Source organism: Podarcis gaigeae, assembly GCF_964106915.1.
Source record: "Podarcis gaigeae genome assembly, chromosome: 2".
Lineage (NCBI taxonomy): Eukaryota > Metazoa > Chordata > Lepidosauria > Squamata > Lacertidae > Podarcis > Podarcis gaigeae.
Window position 1 is genome coordinate 68,499,586 of NC_139679.1, and position 22,167 is coordinate 68,521,752.

The window sequence follows — 22,167 nt, forward strand, 5'->3', positions numbered from 1 at the left end:
GGGACTCTGTTATTTATATAGCAAGGCTTCCTCAGCCCACGCATTTCTGAAGCAGTGACAGATTTATACTAAGCATCAAAATTCTTCACTCACGTTAACAGGCAAATCCAATTTCAAACTATCTACTTTGGGGCAGGGAAGCTAGCATAACACTATGCAACCTGGATGTTCTTAAGAGAGGAGAGGAATAATATCCAACTGACTGCCTATTACTTGATGGTATTTGACAGAAGTCAAGAAGTTAACCACTTTGCACTTCCACTGGCATCTGTTTCATTTCTAAGGCCAATTCTAAGTGCTGGCTGTGACCTAGAAAGCCTTACATGGCCTGGGTGCCTCAGGACCTAAAGCAACAGTGGGGAACCTAACCCATGGCCCTAATTAGCCCTGGCAGGCCTCTGGATTTGGCCTGCAAGGCCATGCTGAGCAATCCACACCCATCTCCCGGTCACTTGATGTCATATGATGTCAGGTGCAGAGACCCACTGTCTCTGAACAGTCAACAACAAAAAGAGATTCAACATATATATGACAGCTTCAGACGGCAACGTATTTGTGAACATTTATTATTTTTTTGCTAACACTGGAAACAAATATTTTGATAGTACTTTGCTTATAGTAACCTTTTAAAAACCACTTTCCGATTTGTAATGCAAACCTCATTTTGTCCTTGCATTTTAAAAAAATGTTGCTTCACTGTATTCTCTTTTCCCATTCAGATTCTTCCCCCCAAGCCACTCAGGGTGGTATAAATGGTTCTTCCCCCAATTTTGTTCTCACAACAACTCTATGAGGTTGAAGCTGAGAAAAAGCGAGTAGCTCAAAATCACACATCAAGTTTCACGAGAGATTGGGGAGTTGAACTCAGGGCTCCCAAGTCCTAAAACTTGTAAGCACCTGTAATGGTTCTAGGGGTTGCTCGTGCGTAAACCGGTGCTTATCTCCCCGGCTGGGTGCAAATACCTGGCTGGGTTGCCTAAGTGAACCTTTTCTGTCCGGACAGCCACTTACCCGTGGCTGACTCAATTGCTGGCAGAATCCGTCAGTGGGCGTTTCTTAAACTTCTTCCAGGAAAGAAGCTCTTTGACGCCTAGTCTCCTCCTACTCTCTCTGCGCGGAAGCCTTCTGCGCAAGGAGGGCGTAGGCAACGGAGGACCCCTACTCTCCCCGCTGGTCCCAGGCAAGGAGTCATGGGACCGCCTCGCCGCTTCCCCTATCTGCCCCCCCTTCTCCACTTGTGCTATGCTGATTCTCTTCCCCAGAAGATGGGCTGCTTCTCCCAATCCCTGGACGCTCTCTGGAATCCCTCTGGCTTCTGCTCTCTCCCTCCGGCACTGATGGCAGTTCCCTGACAGCACCCTTTATCTATACAGTGCAAAATCAACTCGGCCTGCTCCCACAATAGCTAACAACTGTACTGTCTTACAATTACCTTAGATATAAACAGTCAGAAGTCAACTAACTATCCATTTTGGTGCGGTGTGGAGTTTGGGCTGTTTTTCTTAAGTATATTTTCTCCATAGCTCTGCAAGCCGTACGCCAACTAAGTTTCAGAAGTTATGCTGCATTTGTCAACAAGACAAAAAGACAGGTTGCAGGCTGTAATCTGTGGTGAAAATCAGTATGCTGCAGGCAGTAGACATGTACGCAGATCATTATCACCCCACCTGCAATCATAGGATTAAAACGGAACTACTACTAGTGCAAACAAAGCAACACTTTTATCACATGTACTCTTAAGAGGGCAGCATGAGCAACTGGCAATAGCTGGACTTCCTTTATTTTCTGGGACAGGTTTCACAAGGAAGGATTGCCAAGCACAATGGAAGAAGTGTATGCCAACAATCCTCTGGAAAGCCTCAACGTGGTTCACCCAGAAATCCAATATGCAGCTCAGAAGCACCAATCTATAACGAACCCCATTCTCACAAATATGGCTAAGGCAGCAACATTATGAACTCTTTATACATCTCTGTAGCTGTCAGAGGGGCCCCTTTCTCCCAAGTCCATAAAGCGTAACAATTTATCTGACCATTACATCTGGTTGTGTCACACTGACTTTGGCATTCTTACTAGGAATAGCCAGTGGCTGCATTAGGCTGAAGAATCAGAGACCTCCCACATATCAGCCTTAGAAAATGCCAGAGGGATAAACTGTGTATAGCAGCTTAAAAGGAAAGTGCCTCTATTTCTTTACTTAGATCTAAGATATGGTAGGTTCATTATCTGAAAGTACCATTGCTGGAGCTAAAAGCAGATCTGGGTCTGGTTAGCACCTGGATGGGCAAATGCTCAGTAACCCTGTGTACATGGTCCTGAGCGCTACTGAAGAAAGGTAGGATTATCAGTGAATTAAAGGAATTTTCTTATTTTTCCTATCTAGCATCCTATCTAGCATCAGCTTAGCAACTGCACTACAAGCTATTTTATTATATCTACATAATTTTATTTGTAACATTATTTGTATGCCACTCTTGTCCGTGTACATCTTAAGCAAATGAATGAAATGGGGGAGGGAGAGAGTACATATATAAAAGACATCATGTGGCAAAGATTATTATTTAAAAATCTAGACCATTTATGACAGTTTACAAACATCAATATGAATGACCATCCAACCAATGAAATCATTTATACTAAAATCAAATAGCAGAGACCACCCCTCTCTCAGTGAAATATTTCTCGAATTTATGAAACGTCCTTTCTTGCTGCTTAATATCCTCCAGGGGTGAGCAGTGCAGTCAACATGGTCTGAAATATCTGAATCTGAATCTCTGCTTGTTTTATACTAATAAAAACAAGGGCATGGTACTAGCATAAATGAAAGTATTTTCCCCTTTGATGTGTTGGGAAGTAAGGCAATGAATCTGACTTGATGGTACAGGACTTGATGGTACAGTAGGATTACAAGATACAGTGGACCCTCGGGTTACGTACCGCTCTGGATACATAATCTTCGGGTTGTGAAAGTGGCAAACCCAGAAGTGTATTCTTCCGGGTTCCGTCACTCGCGCATGTGCAGAGGTGCTCTGTGTGCCTCTGATTATGGATTTTTTGGGGTGCACATGGACCCCCAAAATGAATTAAACTCATAACCAGAGGGTCCACTGTACCTTAAAAAGAGCTCAGTCAGTTAAAACATAATTATTTTAAAACAATAACAAAAAACAACAACAGACCAAGTATACGTTGTTCAGCTCTTCCATCAAGCTAGATGGTGAACAAAACAAACATACCATATTTTTTGCTCTATAAGACTCACTTTTTCCCTCCTAAAAAGTAAGGGGAAATGTGTGTGTGTCTTATGGAGTGGATGCAGGCTGTGCAGCTATCCCAGAAGCCAGAACAGCAAGAGGGATCGCTGCTTTTGCTGCGCAGCGATCCCTCTTGCTGTTCTGGCTTCTGGGATTCAGAATTTTTTTTTCTTGTTTTCCTCCTCCAAAAACTAGGTGCTTCTTATTAAAAACTAGGTCTGGTGCATCTTATAGAGCGAAAAATACGGTAATTTAGATTCTCTCTCACACACAATTACAATCATTGGTGGGGTGGGGGACAGTGGAGTATGGCTCAATGGTTCCAACCCCTCTTCTGTGTCCCCATCACCACTTTCCACACAGTGAAGGGGGAAGGTCTGTTCTCCATGTGCAGGCTCCTCTGCATGATTTAGAACCCTGCCACAGTCAGGGGAAGTGCCTGAGTAGGGCTAGTGTATTTCTGATAACACAGGTACGAAGTGTGCCAGAGTTTACAAAATGCACACGTGGCTCCATCAGTTGTCAAACGAACTATCCTATGGGACCACCTTGCCCGGCAACTGCACTCCTCAGATGGGGCACGAGAGTATCACACGCCCCAGAGGTGCATGTAGCTTACACTAGAAATCAAGCTTTAAGTGTTATGGCCCCAGCCCTCTGGAATCAATTATCCGCTTAAATGAGGCACCTAATGTCACAATGTTTTGGAGCCTACTGAAAACATTTTACTAAAGAATGCTTCCCCCGAGGGGTGACCCAGTCACTTATGGAATATTAATTGCATATGTGGATGTTTGTATTGTATTGTATTTGTATTGTACGTTTACAACACTATTATACCACTTTAAATGTCCTATCTTCCTCCAAGGAATCCTGGGAACAGGCGTTTGCTAAGGGTGCTAAGAGTTGTTAGGAGACTTCCAATTTCCCTCACAGAACTGTCATTTTTAGAGTGGTTTGACGATCAGTCCTTCTTCCCAGGAAACCTTGGGAATTGGGAGGCAGCCATGACTCTGCTCTTGCACCTGGTCCAGAAGGTGCAGCCGGTGCAAAATGCAGATCCCAGGAACATCCAGATTAACACATATTATATTGGTGTGGAAAGATCTGCACTGGCTACTGACCTAAGTTCAAGGTTGTGTTGCTGACACAACTTGGGACCTATACAACTTGGGACCAGGATGCCTAGCAGACTGCCTCCCAATACAGACCGAGTCAATATTTAATACCTTCTGAGGGCACCCTACTGATTTTTCACTTGCTGACAATATGGAAGCAGGCCTTCTGGTGCCAGCACCCACCCTCTGGAATGCCTTCCCTCAGGTAATTCAAGAGCTAGAGGAAGTAATGATTTTAAACGCCTCTTAGCAACTCAAACCTCTCTATTAAGACACTGACTATCATCAGATGCTTTGAATACACTGAGAGAGGTTTTGCTTCAGGCAGAATGCATCACTAACAGGGAATAAATGCTCTGGCCAGCCAATGCATACTCACCCACATAATGCATATTGAGAGCCAAGTACTTGTACTGGAAGAGGGGGTTGTTGTTGAGGCTACTTCTTTGGATCTGCTGGAAGAAGGAACTGACATCCCATCTGTACAAGACATCCAAAAGCATGATGCTTGGGACCCGCAAGGCAACATTTAACATTGCTTCCAACTTCTCCTTGGCAGCCATTCTGTTCCTTATCAATGGATGGGTAGCAGACTGTAAAGAGCAAAAGACAGCAAGTTAGGCACACCAAAGGATCCACAGCATTAGAATTTATGAAGCTGTCTTGTACAGAGTGAGACCACTGGCTTACGTGCCTCAGTACTGTTCACGCTGACTAAGTAGATGGAAGTTTGATGGTAAACATTTTTCACAAAGGTGGGCTACAAATCAGAAAAAGCACCCCCAATTTCACCACAGTTCATTAAGCTGCAATGTTTTCACCATTTTGTACTCACTCACGCTTATTTTAGATTTGGGGAAAGCTTAACTTCAGATTCAAAATAAACCAGCTACCCTTTAAGTCTGGACTCTTTTTTACCATTTCAGTTGCTCCATATAAAGTCTTTAAAGCATGTTAAAAGGGTTGTCGAAGCAGGATATTTTCTACAGTTTCACATTTTAGTAATTTTTGTATGATTCGTTGGAGCAGGATTGGACAAAAGACCTGACATAAAGTAGGTGAAGTCTTCTAGGCCGCTTTTAAAAACAGGTTGTGCTCCTTGTCAAACTTTCCCCCTATTTTAAACAACATTAAAGCCTTCCTTTTTCACACCACCAAAGGCTATGTTGGATGGCGATATGTATGATAAAGAAACACACACTGATCTGGTTGCACTTAATAGTAAACCATGGTTTGTATATCAAAAACCAAGTTAAACATGGCTTGTTGACCCCGGGGAATCTAATAAACCATGGATTGTTTCTGCAAAGCTTGTTTTGTTTCCCAAATGCCTCATGCCTTTGTAGCTTTTTGAGCATCTGTGGTTGTTGACTAAACAAACCATGATTAGGGAAAGGTGCTCAATTTGCATATAGTGGCATGCCATTGGCCCATACACTAACTTATCATGGCTTCAGAATATTGTTTGACGGCAATAAACAAAGTATAGTTAAGCTTCTGGGCAGCATTCATACATCACACTAAGCCGTGGGTTGCTGAACTTTTTTGTCTCAAGGGCCACATTCAACACTGGCCAACATACACACCCCACATTCTAGTGCTGTATGTAGCTATCACACACTATCGCCATGTAGACTGACACACAACCAGCTACTGTACTAAGCCATGGATTAAAAAAACCAACTATGGCTACAACTCTTAGCGATACTGATCACTGGCAGAGACACACATGGAAAGCTGCTGAAGCGATGTCTGCTCATTGAGTCAATTTGAGCTCAGGTGTTATATGACTAAACAACACCCTTTTAAGAACTGAACTCAGTCTGGGCATAAAGCCTCAAAACTTTGATCTGTGCTACATTCTATTTGAACTTTTAAAAATGCAAGTAATGCATCTGATATTTGATGGACTGACCAGAGGTGCTGTGTAGTCACCAAAGAGATGACAGTATGAACTGGGAGAACTGCATAAAGTGCCCTTCTGTCAATGTAGCTTTCAGCGCTCACAGTCACTTACTGTCAACAGATAGGCTCTGTTGTATGAGAAGGACACTGCATTACTGCTCAGTCGGGTGAAGGCTTTCAATTGAGATGTCGGTTAACCCAATGCCTACAAACCTATAATTGCAGTTAAGTCTTTTTCAGCGCATAGTTTGCATAGCAGTAGGCTGACTGTACTTGTTTTTTCCTACATAAACCACAGACACAGACAGCTAAATGTACCAATTATTCTTAACCAAAGAGAAGACAAAGTAGTAACCAATTAAACAAGGAGAAAGGTGGTAACGGGAGTCTTCAAAACAATGTGATATCAAGAGACGTCACAATATCAAAGATGCTAAGCCAGGGGTAAGCTTATTTAAGTCATAGATGGTGTACTAAAAAACTATTATTACTGCAATTAATTTATTAACTGCATTCTAAAGCAGTGTCGCAAAGTGATCTACACATAAGATAATTAAAAACTAGTGTTCCCACGGTCCATTGACAGGCTTTAAATTTACAAATCAAAAGTGCACCCTCAGGATCACTGAATATCTAAGGCAGGGATAGCCAACATGTTTTCCTTCAGATGTCGTTGAACTCCTATTATGCCTGAACATTTGCCTTGCTGCTTGAGGCTGACGGACATTCTTGCCCAACAGCATCTACAAGGCACTATGTTTGATACCCCTGATCTCAAGGCTTAACTGGTCTGTGTTACACTGCTTAAAACTTCCTTTGGAAATGTGATGAGGTATGAAAATTATTATAAAATAAATAAATATGTGATCCTAATCACACACAAAGGAAGTGACAGTGGATCAGACCAAGATCCAACTAGCTCAGTATTGTTTATGAATCTGAGGAACCAGTAGGTGGGAGGCGATCCACTGGTAGTTCATGGTCCCTTCTTTCCACCTACCCCTGCTATAGACCCTTTTGGATTGTGGTGTGGATTCTGTTAGCAAAGGACACTGTTGGCACAGTTCTAAGTCCCACTTACTTTCTTGCAATCCCCTGTTTTCAGAGCACTGTTTTAAAAAACAAGTTCCACTTGGGTGTGGGTGAGTGGACAGTTTGGAAATTATGTGCGTGAATACAACAAATGAAAGCTAAACAAGACATTGGGATTGAATACTTACAAAAGGGAAGAACAACATCTATGCACAGCATGGTTGAGCAATAGGCAGGTGGATAAACTGAGACGTGGAATGGTAATAGTCAGGCCTTATTGTACCAGCCCAAGTTACCATTTCAGTCATAAAAATAATCCAACTGAAAATATGGTTCAAATGAAAGAATAGAAGAGATGGGCGTGGAGAAAGAAGATAGCCTACTATCTAATAACACCCATTTATTAAGCCAGTAATTACAGAATTTTCTCCATTAAAACGACGTTTCACATTTCTAAGATCAAGCCTGCAGATTGTTGCCTTTACCACAAAACAGAGCTAAACCAACTCTAACCCTGGATACATTTTAGTAAGGCATGAAAGAATTCTAGCACATCTAACAGATAAGGATTATGTTTTGACAACCTGATTAGCTTATAAAGGTGTCACGGGAATCAAGCAGAAAATAATACGATAGTGCCATAAAAACAGGATCTCTAACGATGTGTGTGAGTTGATTTTCAAGGCTGAAAATCGGTATACATAAGCAGGACCAGGAATTTAGTACAACTGAGGACTAATGAAATCTGCAATAGTCTTGTAATAAAAACAAGTAACTCGGAAGGAAACCTTCTTGCAAGAGAGAAATCCATATAAACCAGGCATGACTGGAAATCATCCATAAAAACTGCAATGTGAGTTAATATTGCCAGAATCAAAGCATTTGACAAGATTGAGAGGCTGCTTGATAAGACAAAAACCTCTAAGCAGTTTGCATAAAATACTCACACAGGGCAGGCTACCTGTACAACTCAGAGGAGGCTTCTCACCCACGAAAGGTGGGTAAGGAAAAGGTGGTGATTGCTATGAACACACTTATGTAGCAGGCAGGAGAATCATAGAAGATTGGAGAGAAAGATGAAAGGCAGCAATCTAACACAACAAAACTGAATACTTGATGTTATACAACAGCAACACTACTACAGTATCTTGGAACTGTGTGTGTCTGTGTGTAAAGCATGCAGCTCCTTTAAATGGATTGTGCAAGAAAGCACAGCTGATCTTGCCAACATTTCAACCCGTGTCCACTTCAGTTTTATAAGGCTCGTTAATATCTAGGTTTAGGAAAGGCTTTCCAAAAGAGTTTCATAGATCTGCTTCGGCGTCAGAATACCATTAGGACGGTAGTCCCAGCCACCAAAACATTAATCCACAGCTAGATACACTGTCGTGCCAGTGGTCGGAGAAGAAGAATTGATGAGAAGATTCAGATATGATGTCCCTTCAGTTATGAACAACAGTCTATTGTACGGAGCTGCCTGCCATATATAACTGCATATAGCAAACAAGCGAGAACACACTCTGCTCGCTCTCAAGACGAGTGCTTTCAAGTATTCGCCTCTCCTGTTTAGTTCAGCAGCCTGGCACATCATGCAAACATACTTCAATAACATCTTGGTAATGTGCGCCCTCTAAAACTCAGAAAGAAGAGCTAATATTAAACACATTCAGTGCCATGTTTCTAGAAAAAGAGGTGCTGGAACCCACAAGGAAAGCCTGCCTCCCTTGTTCTCTTGTAATGAGGTGCCGGAACTGAGTTCAGGTGAGTTCCGGCTGTAAAAAAAGCCCTGAACATATTGTACTTTGTTTTATCATTTAATACAACTGCCAATCTGGAAATTAAGCTAACACAGAAAGCAACAAGCAGTTATTATTCCCTTAAGAAAAAATACCAGTGTATTATTAATATGTTTTAAACATATTTTTATAAAAAAATTAAGCCTACCCTGACTGAACTTCTCTCTTACACAGGCTTTTGTGAACTCACCAAACAGAAACCTGGCAAAGCCATTTCTTATTGACTCTATGTCAAGATTCTGTTCCAACCTGCAACACCAATTCTTGCAAAATTACTGTATTTTCCCATGTATAACACAACCCTGTGTTTAAGACGACCCCTATTTTGGGGGACTCCAAATTAAGAAAATGGGGGGATATTGCCCAGAGTTGTTGACCATTTTTGGGAGAGGGTTGCCCAGATTGCCAGAAATTGCTCAGCAGCCGCCAATCGCCTGCCCAACTGCCACAGCAGCAGCCAATCAACAACAGGGATTGCCACAGCCACCAATCACCCAACCAATCGTCACTGACAAACTCCTGCTCACGGCTGCAACCAATCGCCCGTCCCCCCCCTGCACTATACATGTATAAGAGGACTCCCAATTTTTAACATTATTTTATAATGAAATAGTTGTCTTATACACAGAAAACTATGGTAATGTACAGTATCTCCTGGTTATAGTTGTTCAATAATTTCCCCCCACTTACGGGCTGTATTAATAGAGATAGTATCAGAAAAGCCACAACCATTCACTTTAACCAATAAAGTAAAATACTTCTGATTTACAAAACATGAGGAAGTTAAAGCTGCTCATTGCCCTCAAAGTGCAGGAGGAGCATTTGATGAAACAGGCAAGGTCTTTGGAGTTTACGATTACGCAAAGGGAACAAGGGGAGCCAATGCCTTGCGATTCCTGTTCTTCCTAATTGCGGTCTTGTGAGAAAAAGCCCTTTTGCATCTCCCCCGGTGGGGAGAAGATGCCAGCCAAACATTGTCAAAGAGCAGCCAAGAACTTGGAAGGCAAGACAAAGAGAGAGAGAAAAAAATTAAAGTCTCTTTTCTTTTTTGTTAAAAAAAAAAGTTTGTGCTTTACAGGCCTGATATTATGCTAATTGAAATGCTTATGGGAACACATAACACTGTGAAATGAAAATAATTTTTATTTTTAAAATAGTAATTATTGCAGTTTTCAGCAAAGAATAGGCAAAGGTTTTTTTTTAATTCACTGCCAAGTTCTTCTCTTCATTATGAAATACATAGGGATCAGCCTACGGTTGCCATTTGTTTTTCTCAAATAAAAAAAATGTAAAACTAAAATAAGGTAACTGTAGCTTTTTAAAAAAAAATTTAAAAAGCAAGTTTTTTAAAGGCAACCATGCTAAGTAGCACTGGACTAGTTCAAGTATTACCATCATCCTCAGGTCATGATGGGGTATTTCGCAATGTTTGGCCATAGTTAAATAACTACTGTATTTTTCTGTGTATAAGACTATGTTTTTTTCTTTTAAAATTATGCTTAAAAGTGGGGGTCATCATGGATAGTGTATAGTGCAAATTTCTTAGATTTGAGTCCCCCCAAATACATAGGGGTGTCTTATACACTGAAAAATACGGTATGTTTCTAATGGACCAGAGAGGTAACCCTAGAGATGAACACAACATTGGTTTATATTAAGATGTGTGGTGTGGGGCAGGAGTGGGCAGAAGGTAGACCAGGATCTACTGCTGGCTCTGAGCGATTTGCTGCTTAGCAGGCCAGCAGGCGCACTGGCAGTGCCCACCTGGCATTCCTGCCAGGGTACCAACCTCCCTACTGCCTCTCCCCCCTTGGTGAGCAGCAGCAATGCCACTTTCCGGAGGCCAGGTATATGGCAGTGACCCTGCCCATCAGCTCCTCCTGGGTCTTGGGCTAGGGTCTTCTCCACAAGTTCATATCTGGCCCTTTTAACTGGTGATGCCACAAACTGAACCTGTTGCCTGCACACTCACAAAGACAAGAACTCCTCCTGGCTGCGGGAAAGCAAAAAAACAGTTGGACTATTGTGGGGTTTATACAAAATGGTATCAACAATAGGAACGCTTCTTTCTGTATGCTGTGCACCCTGGAAAATAATCATACTGCTAAACCTCAGGTAGAAAGTAAGTATTGTGTGCACCAACACTGTAGTTAAGGGCTTGTCAGAATTTCCACTGGAACCACACACACCCCCGGCCTTCCCACCCTGTAGTTCATCACAGTACCTGAGCAATTTCCAAATGATATCAAAGTGGGATTGTTAAGGGTTCACAAGAAAGAAATCTGTGCAGAAAGGCATGGCAGGCAAGTTATGCATTTTGAAGATATCGACTGTTTTGTGTGTGAAGCTGCGGAAAACACAATCTCCAAAAGTATTCCACCGCCCGAGTTAATATAATTTAAGTTCTTAGCTACAGCAGCCAAGATTCTATCTACAGAAGGGTGCTCTTCTCAGCTTCGTTGGCAAATGGATTAAAAACATGCAGACAATGGCAATAAAAACAGCATGGCACCACCATGAATAAAGATGGTTCAATTTTCAATGCAAGTTTATTGTTCTAGCCAAAGGCCATGGCAAACCCACAGCAAGCGTGGCAATAAAACAATGCGGATCATACATCGAGAATATGAGCCAACATCCATGATGTAAGAGAGAGGATATTGGAGACACCAAGAAATTCAAATACAATTTGATTTCAAATGTATAACCTCTGAATCACTGCAACAATTTATAGTGATTTTATCTAACACTTTTTTCCAGCCAGTGCACAGAGGGCCACTCTGCGTGTTATGAAGCTATTATTGGCACTCAGAAGAAACCAAACCATTTCCGCTGGGGTGTACCCCATGACCCTGAGATTAAGAGTCCCATGCTCTACCGACTGAGCTACCCTTAATGTTTTTACTTTACAATCAGTCTTATAATTTTTGAAGGAGATACCATGCATATGGGACGCAGGGAACGCTGTGGTCTAAACCACAGAGCCTAGGTCTTGCCGATCAGAAGGTTGGTGGTTCGAATGCCTGTGACAGGGTGAGCTCCCGTTGCTCAGTCCCTGCTCCTGCCAACCTAGCAGTTCGAAAGCTCGTCAAAGTGCAAGTACATAAATAGCTACTGCTCCGGCAGGAAGGTAAATGGTGTTTCCATGTGCTGCTCTGGTTTACCAGAAGCGGCTTAGTCATGCTGGCCAGATGACCCAGAAGCTGTATGCTGGCTCCCTCGGCCAGTAAAGAGAGATGAACGCCGCAACTCCAGAGTCGTCCGCCCTTTACCATTTTACCATGCATATAGCTTTGAGGAGTTGTCTTAACAAGCTAATTGGCCAATAGGAATGAGCCACAAACCTATCTCCTGTCTTATAAATCAGGAAAATAATACTCATTTTCTATCCAGAGAGCATTTGGCCCCAGTATTAGAAACTGAGATATAAAAGCTAATCGCCAAACGGCACCTTAAACCTAGGTTACAGTTGCCAGAAGAGAATGTCTAGGCACTTTTTGTTTGTTTCAGTGAAATTTTTAATTATGATTAATTTCAATTCTTTACCACTTTATATTTAAAGAAAAATTCTCAAAGTGGTTTACAACACATTAAAACATCAAATAAAACAAATTCAAGCTTCAAGGAAAATAGTTCAGATCCTTCTCTAAATGACGTTTTGCTTTCCCATATTTATTTACCTACTTAATTCACTGTATTTTTCCGTCCATAAGACGCTCCCTATTTTTTGGGCCTCAAAATTTAGAAAATAATTGGGGGGGGGGTTGAGCTGTTGGGGAAGATTATTTTTTTGGGGGGTGTGCCGAAAATCGCTCACCCACCAGAACACAGCACACAACCATTCGTGTCGCTTACAATTGCTGCTTACAATCTCGGGCTCTCACTTTGTTCCGGTGGGTGAGCGATTTTTGGCATTAGCCGCTTGACTGTTGGGGGGGGGGAGGAATCCCGAAAATCGCTCACCCGCCGGAACGCAGCACACAACCGCTCGTGTCGCAGCTGCCTGATTGCCACCATTAGCCCTCCTGCTTGCCTCTCGCATCGCAGAAACCACCTGTCAGCTCCCTGATCATCACCAGCGGCCGCCAATCATGCTCCTGCTTGCTGCGACAAGGGCAGCTGTCTATTGGCTGCCGCAGCGGCAAACAGGAGGGCTAAAGGCGGTGATCAGGCAGCTGCGACGCGAGCGGTTGTGTGCTGCGTTCTGGCGGGTGAGAGATTTTCGGCATCCCCCCCCCCCCCCAACAATCAAGTGGCCAATCACTGCTTACAATCCGGGCTCACGCCAAAAAACCATTTGCATGTCCCCCTCAGCACTACCCGTGTATAAGATGAGCCTAAATTTTGAACCTCAGGGTTGTTGTAGGGATTAATTGAAGAGGGGGTGAACAATGGCCTCCTTGGAGAAAAAGGCGGGATAGAAATGCAATAAATAAGCTCTTCTGCTTACATTGATACTGAAAACAAAGTTTCCTAATTCAGTTTTTATTTGTACGGACAAAAGTTAATTATTTTTAACTCCAAAATCTGCTATCAAAACTTCCTCTGCCAAATCAAGGTAATCAAGTCCCCACTTCCTCGGCCCTTTTTAATTTCTTAATTTAGCTGGCTCACTAAAAGAGTTGCAACCCTGTAAAAGGGGGTTAAGTTTGTGCAACCAAGTCCCTTGCAAACATATTGTATCAAATTGCTGAAGCATACAAATAAAATCCTAATCTGCCTTTTTATTATCCCAACACGCCAGGTTGCACTAAAGATTGCTAAGCCCTTTGTGGATGTTTTCTAGTCAGTTATGGTATCTTAGAGAAGAGCTAAAGGTATAATAATTTGCTTTTCTATAATTACCCCTATGCCTGGGCTTACCTTGAGCATTTGATTTCTGCAAAACAGATTGCTAGCAGGGTAGGAGTTTGAAACTTCAAACCTGGAAATATTTATTCCAACATCTACATTCAGGCCAATATTATGAAGTTTCCCATCTTGTCTATTGCAGCATGTCTATATATAATTAGGGTAGGGTGACAAAGGCGGGAATCTTATGGCTTGAGAACTTCCGACACCTTCCTCTCAAGTTGCCTTTTCCAGACTGAAATTCCCTTTCTCTAGTACAGGGAATGAATATCTAACTTGCCATTAGAATGGGTGGGTGGCAGGGGCTTCCTTGGACAACTTTTTAATTCAAGTAACAGCTTTCTGTCAGCAAACATATGAATTAGACTGTGCCTCCAGCTGTTTTTGAACTACAACTCCCATCATCCCTGACTAGCAAGACCAATGGCAAGGGATGATGGGAATTGTAGTCCAAAAACAGCTGGAGGCACAAGGTTGGGAAACACTGAATTAGAGACCAAACTTTATCCCACACATCTCGATCCTGAAAGATTAATGCGACACTGCCTACCTGGTTACAGTTAAGACACAATTGACAGGCCCGAGGCAGAGGGTACTTGCTCAGGCTGCCCACAGTCATGACCCATCCAGCCTCAGCAGATTTGTGGAGTTTCCTAGGGGCTCCAGAGAATGGGGGAAAGGCTCTCCCCACCCACAGCTCTTTCTTCACCCTGTCCTCTCTTCCTCCTCCAGCCGCTTTTTCCATGCCTGCTTGAATTTCAGTTCAGATTCTGTTTTCATTATTCTGCTGGATTTCTTCACTGACCAGTTATGAACATCTTGGCGCCTCTTTCTAGAAGATTCATCACTGAAATATGACTTTCCCACTCATTCACTGCCTTTCCAAGTGTGCTTATTAATCCATCACCCGCTGCCTTTTCCTCCTGTCTGTGCTTAGACCTATCCGCATCTTAATGTACCTCCAAACTATCACCAACTTCAGTTTCTTGTCTGGTAGGTCTCAACTGTGTCAGAATTCCTGCCTCCAACTAGTGCACCTATTATGGCATTCAAACCTTTCCCAGCGCATCAATTCTGCTAAATATTCCCTCTACTGTTTGTTTTGTCAAGAGACATTGGTCACATCAGTTTCCACAGTGCAGCTGTTTTAAAGCAGGCATTATGTGGAAACTCAATGGAACCTCGGCCAGTAATCTTGCCACTGCATTTTGGACATTTTTGAGCTGTCTTCAAGGGCAGCCCCATCTAGAACATATTGAATAATGAAATCTGGACATTTCCAGAGAATGGAGAACAGCAGCCGTGTCATTTCTGTCTAAAAGGGGCCGCAACTTGCATTCACAGCCACCAAGGATGAGCCTTCAATGTTGAATCTAGCAGCACCCCCAGGCTGCAGACCTCTTCCTTCAAGGGGAGTACAATCACAACCAAGACAGGAGGTTCCTACCTCCTGGACATGAGAACTTGGCACCCATGACATCTCTGTCCTATCAGGATTCAACTTCAGTTTGCGGGGCCACATCCAGCCTATCACCGCCTCCAAGCATCGTTACAACACCTCAATAGCCTCTCCGGATTCAGATGGGACAGAGATGCAGAGCTGGATGTCACCGGCATATTGGTTACCACTTCTCACCAAATCTGGTGACACCTCCCATAGGCTTCATATAGTTAAACTGCATGAGGGACAAGATGGAACCTCAGCAGATGCCATAGGACAGCTCCCAGGGTGTTGAACAGCAGCTTCCCACAACTACTTTCTGGAAATGGCCCTGAAGGTATGAGCGGATCCACGGAAACACAGTGCCCTCAACCCTCATCTCCCTGAGACGATCCAGAAGGATACCATGGTCAACAGTCTCAAAAGCTGTCAAGAGATTGAAGAGAACAAGCAGGGTCACACTCCTTCCATCTCTCCCCCAACAAATGTCATCAACCAGTGAGACTGAGAAAGTTTCTGTGCCATGACCAGGCCTGAAGCCTAAGTAACCAGTTTCTGCAAGCATGCCTGAAGCTGGACCACCATCACCTTCTGAACGAGATGGGCCATTGGCCTGATTCAGCAGGCTCATCTTATGTTCAATAAATAATGAAAAGCAACCTTGAAGTGGCTGGAAATCTAGAGAAGGCACTTTAGCAATCTGAAAGCTCCTGCTTTGACCATGCCTTGCCAAGTGAGTGAAAAAATGACAGGTCTCCAGGGACACTACTCTGACACCTTCCTTCCAGTGAAAAGAAGGCAGCTCCATGAAAGGAGCTCTTGGGGCAGCTTCTCATGTGGTATTTGGAAGATGTCAGTGTGTATGCCTTAAAAGGAGTGAAAGTTCCATATGAGAAAGGCAACATTCAGGTCTGCATCCACAGACATTTAGATCTGTCCTTGCAGATGTCTCGCAAATACACCTTCTCAAAAGAGATGGCCCACACTTAACTATAGTGGGCTCTCTGGCACTTTTATACAATTTATCCTGCAAGCACAGGATAAATCAAATTAGTGGTACAATATTTCTAAAGCGTTTGTGGGGGGTATTGTTTTCGTTTGTTACTATGCTGTGTATTTTTGTGTGTGTGTTTTGTAAACTGCTCTGTGATTTTCAGATGAAGGGTGGCATAGAAAATCAATCAATCAGAGGCAGTTTGTTTTCCTTTTACCTCATCATTCTCCCCACTCCCTTTTGTATCCTGTCTTATTAGACTGTGCACCTTCAGGCAGGGGCTGTCCTATCTTTTAATAACTGCACAACACTTATAAATATTCATGCACAATAACAACAACAACAATAATATGCCACCCATCTGACAGGGTTGCCCCAGCCACTCTGGGCAACTTCCAACAATTTATAAAAACCACCGTAAAACATCCAGCATTAAAAACCTCTCTGTCAGGGCTGCCTTCAGATGTCTTCTGAAAGTCTTTATTCAACAACCACCTCTGTGGGTGAGAGAAGAGGGGTGTGCGCCCCAAGATACCTATGTAACATATGTAGTGCAAGTACAGCAGATTCACAAAAGCAGTAAAATGCACCAGATATCCGGCTGAAACAATGCTGAACCAACTCAAGGATACAAATCTGTGCTGTGCTTCCAGGTATCTAAAGCAGCTTTTCTCAGCCAGGTGCCTTCTACATGTTTTGAACTACAACTCCCATCAGCCTCAATGCTGTCTGGGGCAGAAGTGAGTTATAGTCCCAAGCACCTGGTGGGCACCCAGTTGGGACTCTCCAATATAAGCATATATGTATTCATACATAGATGACTTCTAGGATATAAGTTTGAGAGATCTGGTTTTTTACTGACACTACAAAACTTGTACTGGATGTAAAGATTAATAAATGTCACAAAGTCCCTGTAGAAGAAGGTAAGGATGCCAAGTTCAGTCAGTGTACAATACAGTTCTGATCCTACAAAAACTGAAGTGGTAAATAACTTTGGGGCTCCTCACTTTATACGTATATCAGTAAATTACTGGTTTTGTTCAACCAACTTTTACTCAGAGTAGACCCACTGAAATCAATGACCCTGACTAACTTAAATCCCATTAATTTCAGTGGGTCTACTCTTAGGGAAAGCTGGCTGAATAAAATCCTATGCAAATCTGTACAAGCAGAACGCAAAGCTATTCCACAGAATAAATAATCTGTTGAATTAAGTGTATTATTTGCATAAGAAAATCTCATGGAATTTTGGCGATTGTAAACACAGCACAGGCTGAAGGACACCATCGTCAAACACTTTTACTACTCAAGACAAGCACACATTAAAGTTGTATTTGATTCCACAGCTTTAAAAAAAATCACTGCAGTCAGGTATTTGGAATCAAATATTGTGTGATGGTATCAGGCAGAGTACTGGTTGAAAAGAGCAGCTGGAATATAAGCACCAATTGGGCTTCTAATAGTTTGAACTACCAATAGACAAGCTAAAAAGGGCAAAAGGCAATAATTCAATGGATTTTGCGCTGTGTTTACTTAAAGCAGACTATAAAGTAACACACCTTTTTGCAGCACTTGTCAGTTCTGCAACATATTGATTTATCTGCAGTTCTTAATTCCCACCCCCGGGACATGAGATATTAGGGGGGAACTGAAACGAGTGATTTGCATCACTTTCAAAAGGGGACAAGGGAAATCCCTCTCTGGTATACTTGACTGATTTCAGTTCACTTCTGACATCAGTTTCTTCACTCACTTATACAGTACTGTGAAGCAGACAGAAAGCTATGTTGAAAGATGTTCACATTTCTGCTAGAAGAAAACCTGGTTACTCTGAAAGACATTATGTCACGCAGTAGTGTTAAAAAGCACACAGTTGCCTATTCCCTGCTGAGATGCCAACTTTTTTTCCAGCAAGGCCCCTGTGCATTTAACAGCTTTAAGACAAACAGAAATGCAGTAGGAGATTACTTTTCCTGTATTCCACAGATAGTTTCTGAATATTATTTTTTACAAGCTATGCCACTGTTAGAAATACAGGAGCTTTGTTCAAGAAAGTGTTGGCAACCCTATTTCCAAATCACTTTGTTGCAAATATATTCCTAACAGTATAACTAGAAGCCTGTCAGAATGCCTACTCACTCAAGCATGCCATTGATCACAATTAAAGAAGCCAATTTTTTATTTACCAAAGTTAAACCATCCTTTTCTTATTACAGCTTTCATTAACAATGTGGTTTTGATTTAATCTGCAGCCCAATCCCAAACTGGACAAAAGCCCACTGAATTTAGTGGAATTCTCCCCAAAATTATATAGAGAATTGCAATTTTACACTCCACAATAAGTAAAACCAAGAGGAACTATGTACATCAGATCTGCAGTACAATGCCAGCACGTTAACTGTGTTAATTTACAATAATGTATGGAAAATTAATCTCTTTGCCTCTTCCACACAAAATAGTGAGCTTTAAACACATCTCTTAACAAAAATTGAAGCTGATCACAGCCAGAAGAATCGCATAGCTTATAAACGAAATTATTGTCAGAAGTCTACCTTAAGGAGAGCAAAATCCGCATGTGATCATAACGAAAAGGTTAGCATACTAAGGTGTTGGGTTTTTAAAAAATATATAATGCGCAGGAGTGGAGCCTGTTAAATTATCTTTAAAGTCACGTTTTTCTCCAGCCCAGCCTGTCTCCCTAGCACACACACTCCTTTCCTGTACTTGCCAGAGGACAAAGTAATACCTGACAGGGAGGCAGATTTACAATAGCTACCCATCTGTCAAGGCAAACTGCAACTCCAAAGAGAAAGATTATTATTATTTTTAAACCCAACACACACACACACACTCACACTCACATTGCAAGCTTTAATTTAAGGTGCCTAAAAGAATCAGGTTGGGGGAGAGAGGTGCAGGCAGACTCCCCTGCTCACCAGACTGAGAAAAGGGAAATAATTCTTACATAAGCATTTGCTTTACAACTGGACCTCTTCAGACTCCCCGCTTCCTTCCTCCCTCTCTCTCTGTCTCTAATACCGAGTTTCACACACAAAATGGGACGGATTTGCAGCAAAGCATGCCTCGCTGTAAAAAAACAAAACAAAAACGCTCGCGACGATAAACAAATAGCCATCGTCCATACTCCAATCCGACATACCTGGGCCATGCCATTGATCTCGACAGGCCTTTAATTCCTCGTAACCAGTTCCGGATCTAGGTGCTCGGGGCTAACTCGGCAGCAAGACCAATAAGGTGAACAGACCGAAAGCGTTTAAGGAACAGGGAGCCGCAAGTGCCATTGCCAAACCTCAGCACCCAGGTCACCACCCTGGCTGAGGTTAGGATCCCACCGCAAGGAGCCGACGCACGCTTTGGAAAGCCAGTTCTTCCTAACTCCCCTGGCCCTTCCACTCCCCCGAACCTCGCTTTTTCTATCCATTCAGCACTTTCCATTAATCTACAACTTGCTGCGGAAACACCCCCCCCTGCACCCTCCCCTCCTGCGAGCTCAGCTGCGTCTGAACTCTAGTAACCCCTCCAAAGCTCGCTGCCAGACCCAAGCGGCAGCAAAAGCAGCCTCCAGACCTGCGCGCAGCAAGGAAAAAGGGGGCAGGGCGGGGAGAGGGGGGGCTTCCCAGCATTGCTCTTGAAAGGGGGGAGAGAGAGAGAGGCTGCAATAACTCAAAGGCACTGTGCAACTCTCCCATGAATTTGGCGATGTATCGTGGTGTTCGGCAGGCCTTTAAGAGGATCCAGGCAGGGACGACCCCCCCTCCTCCGTCACAGCCTCTCGGCCTTTTAAGCACCCAAGCCAGGACTTTGGGTGGGAAAGGGCCATAATAATAAGGTGGGAGGGGATGGAGGAGGCCCTTGTTGGGAGGGAAGATCCTCAGGAAACGGGAGGAGACGGGGGGCGGGTAAAAAGACGGGCAGATCTGGAGAAGAGGGAGGCGGTGTTGGCAACGTGGGCGAGGGTTTGGAAAGGATCGGGGGGGGGGAGTGACCAAGGAGGAGATCGGGGAGCGGGAAGGGATCTGGGAAGGGCCCCGAGGCTCCGGAGAAAGGGCCGTTAGGAAGGCTGGGGAGTGGGCATGCTGGGCGGGGGCGGGGTGGGGATGCAAGCGGCTCGGGCGCTTCTCCATCACCTGGGCTGTGCGATCCGCCTCCGCCCCAGCCGGGGGGCTTCGGATTGTTCCGCTCGCTTGTTCGCCCGCTCCTCCGCCGCCTCCTCCTCCTCCGCCTCCTCCTGGCGGCTCCTACAGCAGCTGCCAAGGCTCCATGCCCGGCCTGCGTCGGCTCAGCGGCACCCGATCGGCCTCCACAGGCAGCAGCATCGTCGTGGTCGTGGTCCGGCTGCCGGCGAGCGCCGCTGCCCCATTAGCAGGCGGCCATGGGGCCCTCCGCGGTGCTGCGCTCAGCGCCTGCAGCCAGCTCCCAGAGCAGCCCGTCCGTCCCCCTCCTCTAGCCCTTGCCGGCGGAGAGCGCATGCGCCCGCCCCGCCGAAACAAAAAGTCGCCGCTGCTGCCGCGGCCGGCGCGCTACTCGGTTGGCGGGCGGGGGCAGGACGCGGCTGGCTCGCCCTCTCCTGGGCGCCTCGCCGCTTGCAGGTCCCTTTCCTCGCCCGCGGGGCCAGCGCGGGAGCGGAGCCCAGCCAGCGCGACCGCAGGTGGCCTAGCTCGTCGCGAAATCCGGCGGAGAGAGAGAAGATTCCCTCGGGGTGATCCCGCTGCCTGATTCTAGCAGCTCAGGCGGAAGCCCTGTTGTGTTCGGGGACTTCCAAGTATAGTATATAGAAATCGAGGATTCATAACCCCAACTATATAAATCTAATAAGAAATGATATTCCACGGCTTTTTTAATTGTTTGTTGGGGGCGTTATTGTTTTGCTGCTTTTAACCGCAGTATTTTTTACCTTGTATTTTTACCCTATGAAGCGCCCTCGGTAATATAAATCTAATTAATAATAATAATAATAATAATCACCTAGGAATTTAGGATTGTGGTGAAATACTATAATTGCCTACTAGGAACAAACAATAACTTAAAATAATTACTCCGCCTATCTGACTGGGTTGTCCCAGCCACTCTGGACAGCTTCCGGAATAATATAAAAACACAGTGAGACATCAAACATTAAAAATAAGCCCTCTGCTTCAAGGGGGTGCTTTCTCTAGTCCAGGATCAGGTGCAGACCTCCTAAGCCTGTCCCAAGGTATACAGTAATAGGTTTTCTGGAAAATAAGGCGGTCCTTTTATGGACAATAGCAAAACTTCCCTTAGGACCCCCCCCCCCCAAAACCTGGTGTGATGCTGCATCAAGAAATCAGATGGGCACAGCTGGCTAAGGTCAAACCCACCCAGTTCACTCATCCAAGTCTCGGTGATGCAAACCAGATCATTCTCTTTGCTGGTGATCCAGTCCTGAATGATCATGGTGGTGGACTGCTCTGGCATTCAATAGCAGTACAAACCAGGGAGGCTTGGTGGATAGCCTACCAGTATCTCTAGAGGAAGGAACAGAAATCAAACGATTTCTAACTACCCACGTGTTAGTTAGCCTCTCCACCTGAACCCCCACCCACTGAAATTGAGGAAGCATCTTGGCAATTCCTAGCTACATGCCCAGCAAGACACATTTCAGCATTCAATATCCAAAGGCAGTTTTAAGGTCGCACAACCAGTGTACTTGAGCTGGGCACTGTGCTGCAGGGACCACCACAACAACACTGTAGAACGGAGTGCGAGAGACGGTCACATAGGACGCCACTGAAAT

General features: G+C 44.0%; 1 protein-coding gene across 3 annotated transcripts in view; it reads right to left on the reverse strand.

The window, feature by feature from the left end:
• The window catches only part of RNF145 (ring finger protein 145), a 61,200-nt gene extending 40,223 nt beyond the window's left edge, over positions 1–20,977 (reverse strand). Inside the window, exons 1-2 of one of the 3 annotated variants that reach the window (XM_083726213.1) lie at positions 20,540–20,977; positions 4,752–4,965 (exon numbers count right to left, since the gene is read on the reverse strand). In XM_083726213.1, coding sequence (XP_083582339.1) covers positions 4,752–4,935 — 184 coding nt within the window. In that variant the 5' untranslated portion in view covers positions 4,936–4,965; positions 20,540–20,977. Of the gene's footprint in view, positions 1–4,751; positions 4,966–19,356; positions 19,483–19,551; positions 20,285–20,539 lie in introns of those variants that run through there. The other 2 variants (XM_083726212.1, XM_083726211.1) reach the window with 2 other exon arrangements.
• Positions 20,978–22,167: the final 1,190 nt, after the last annotated feature.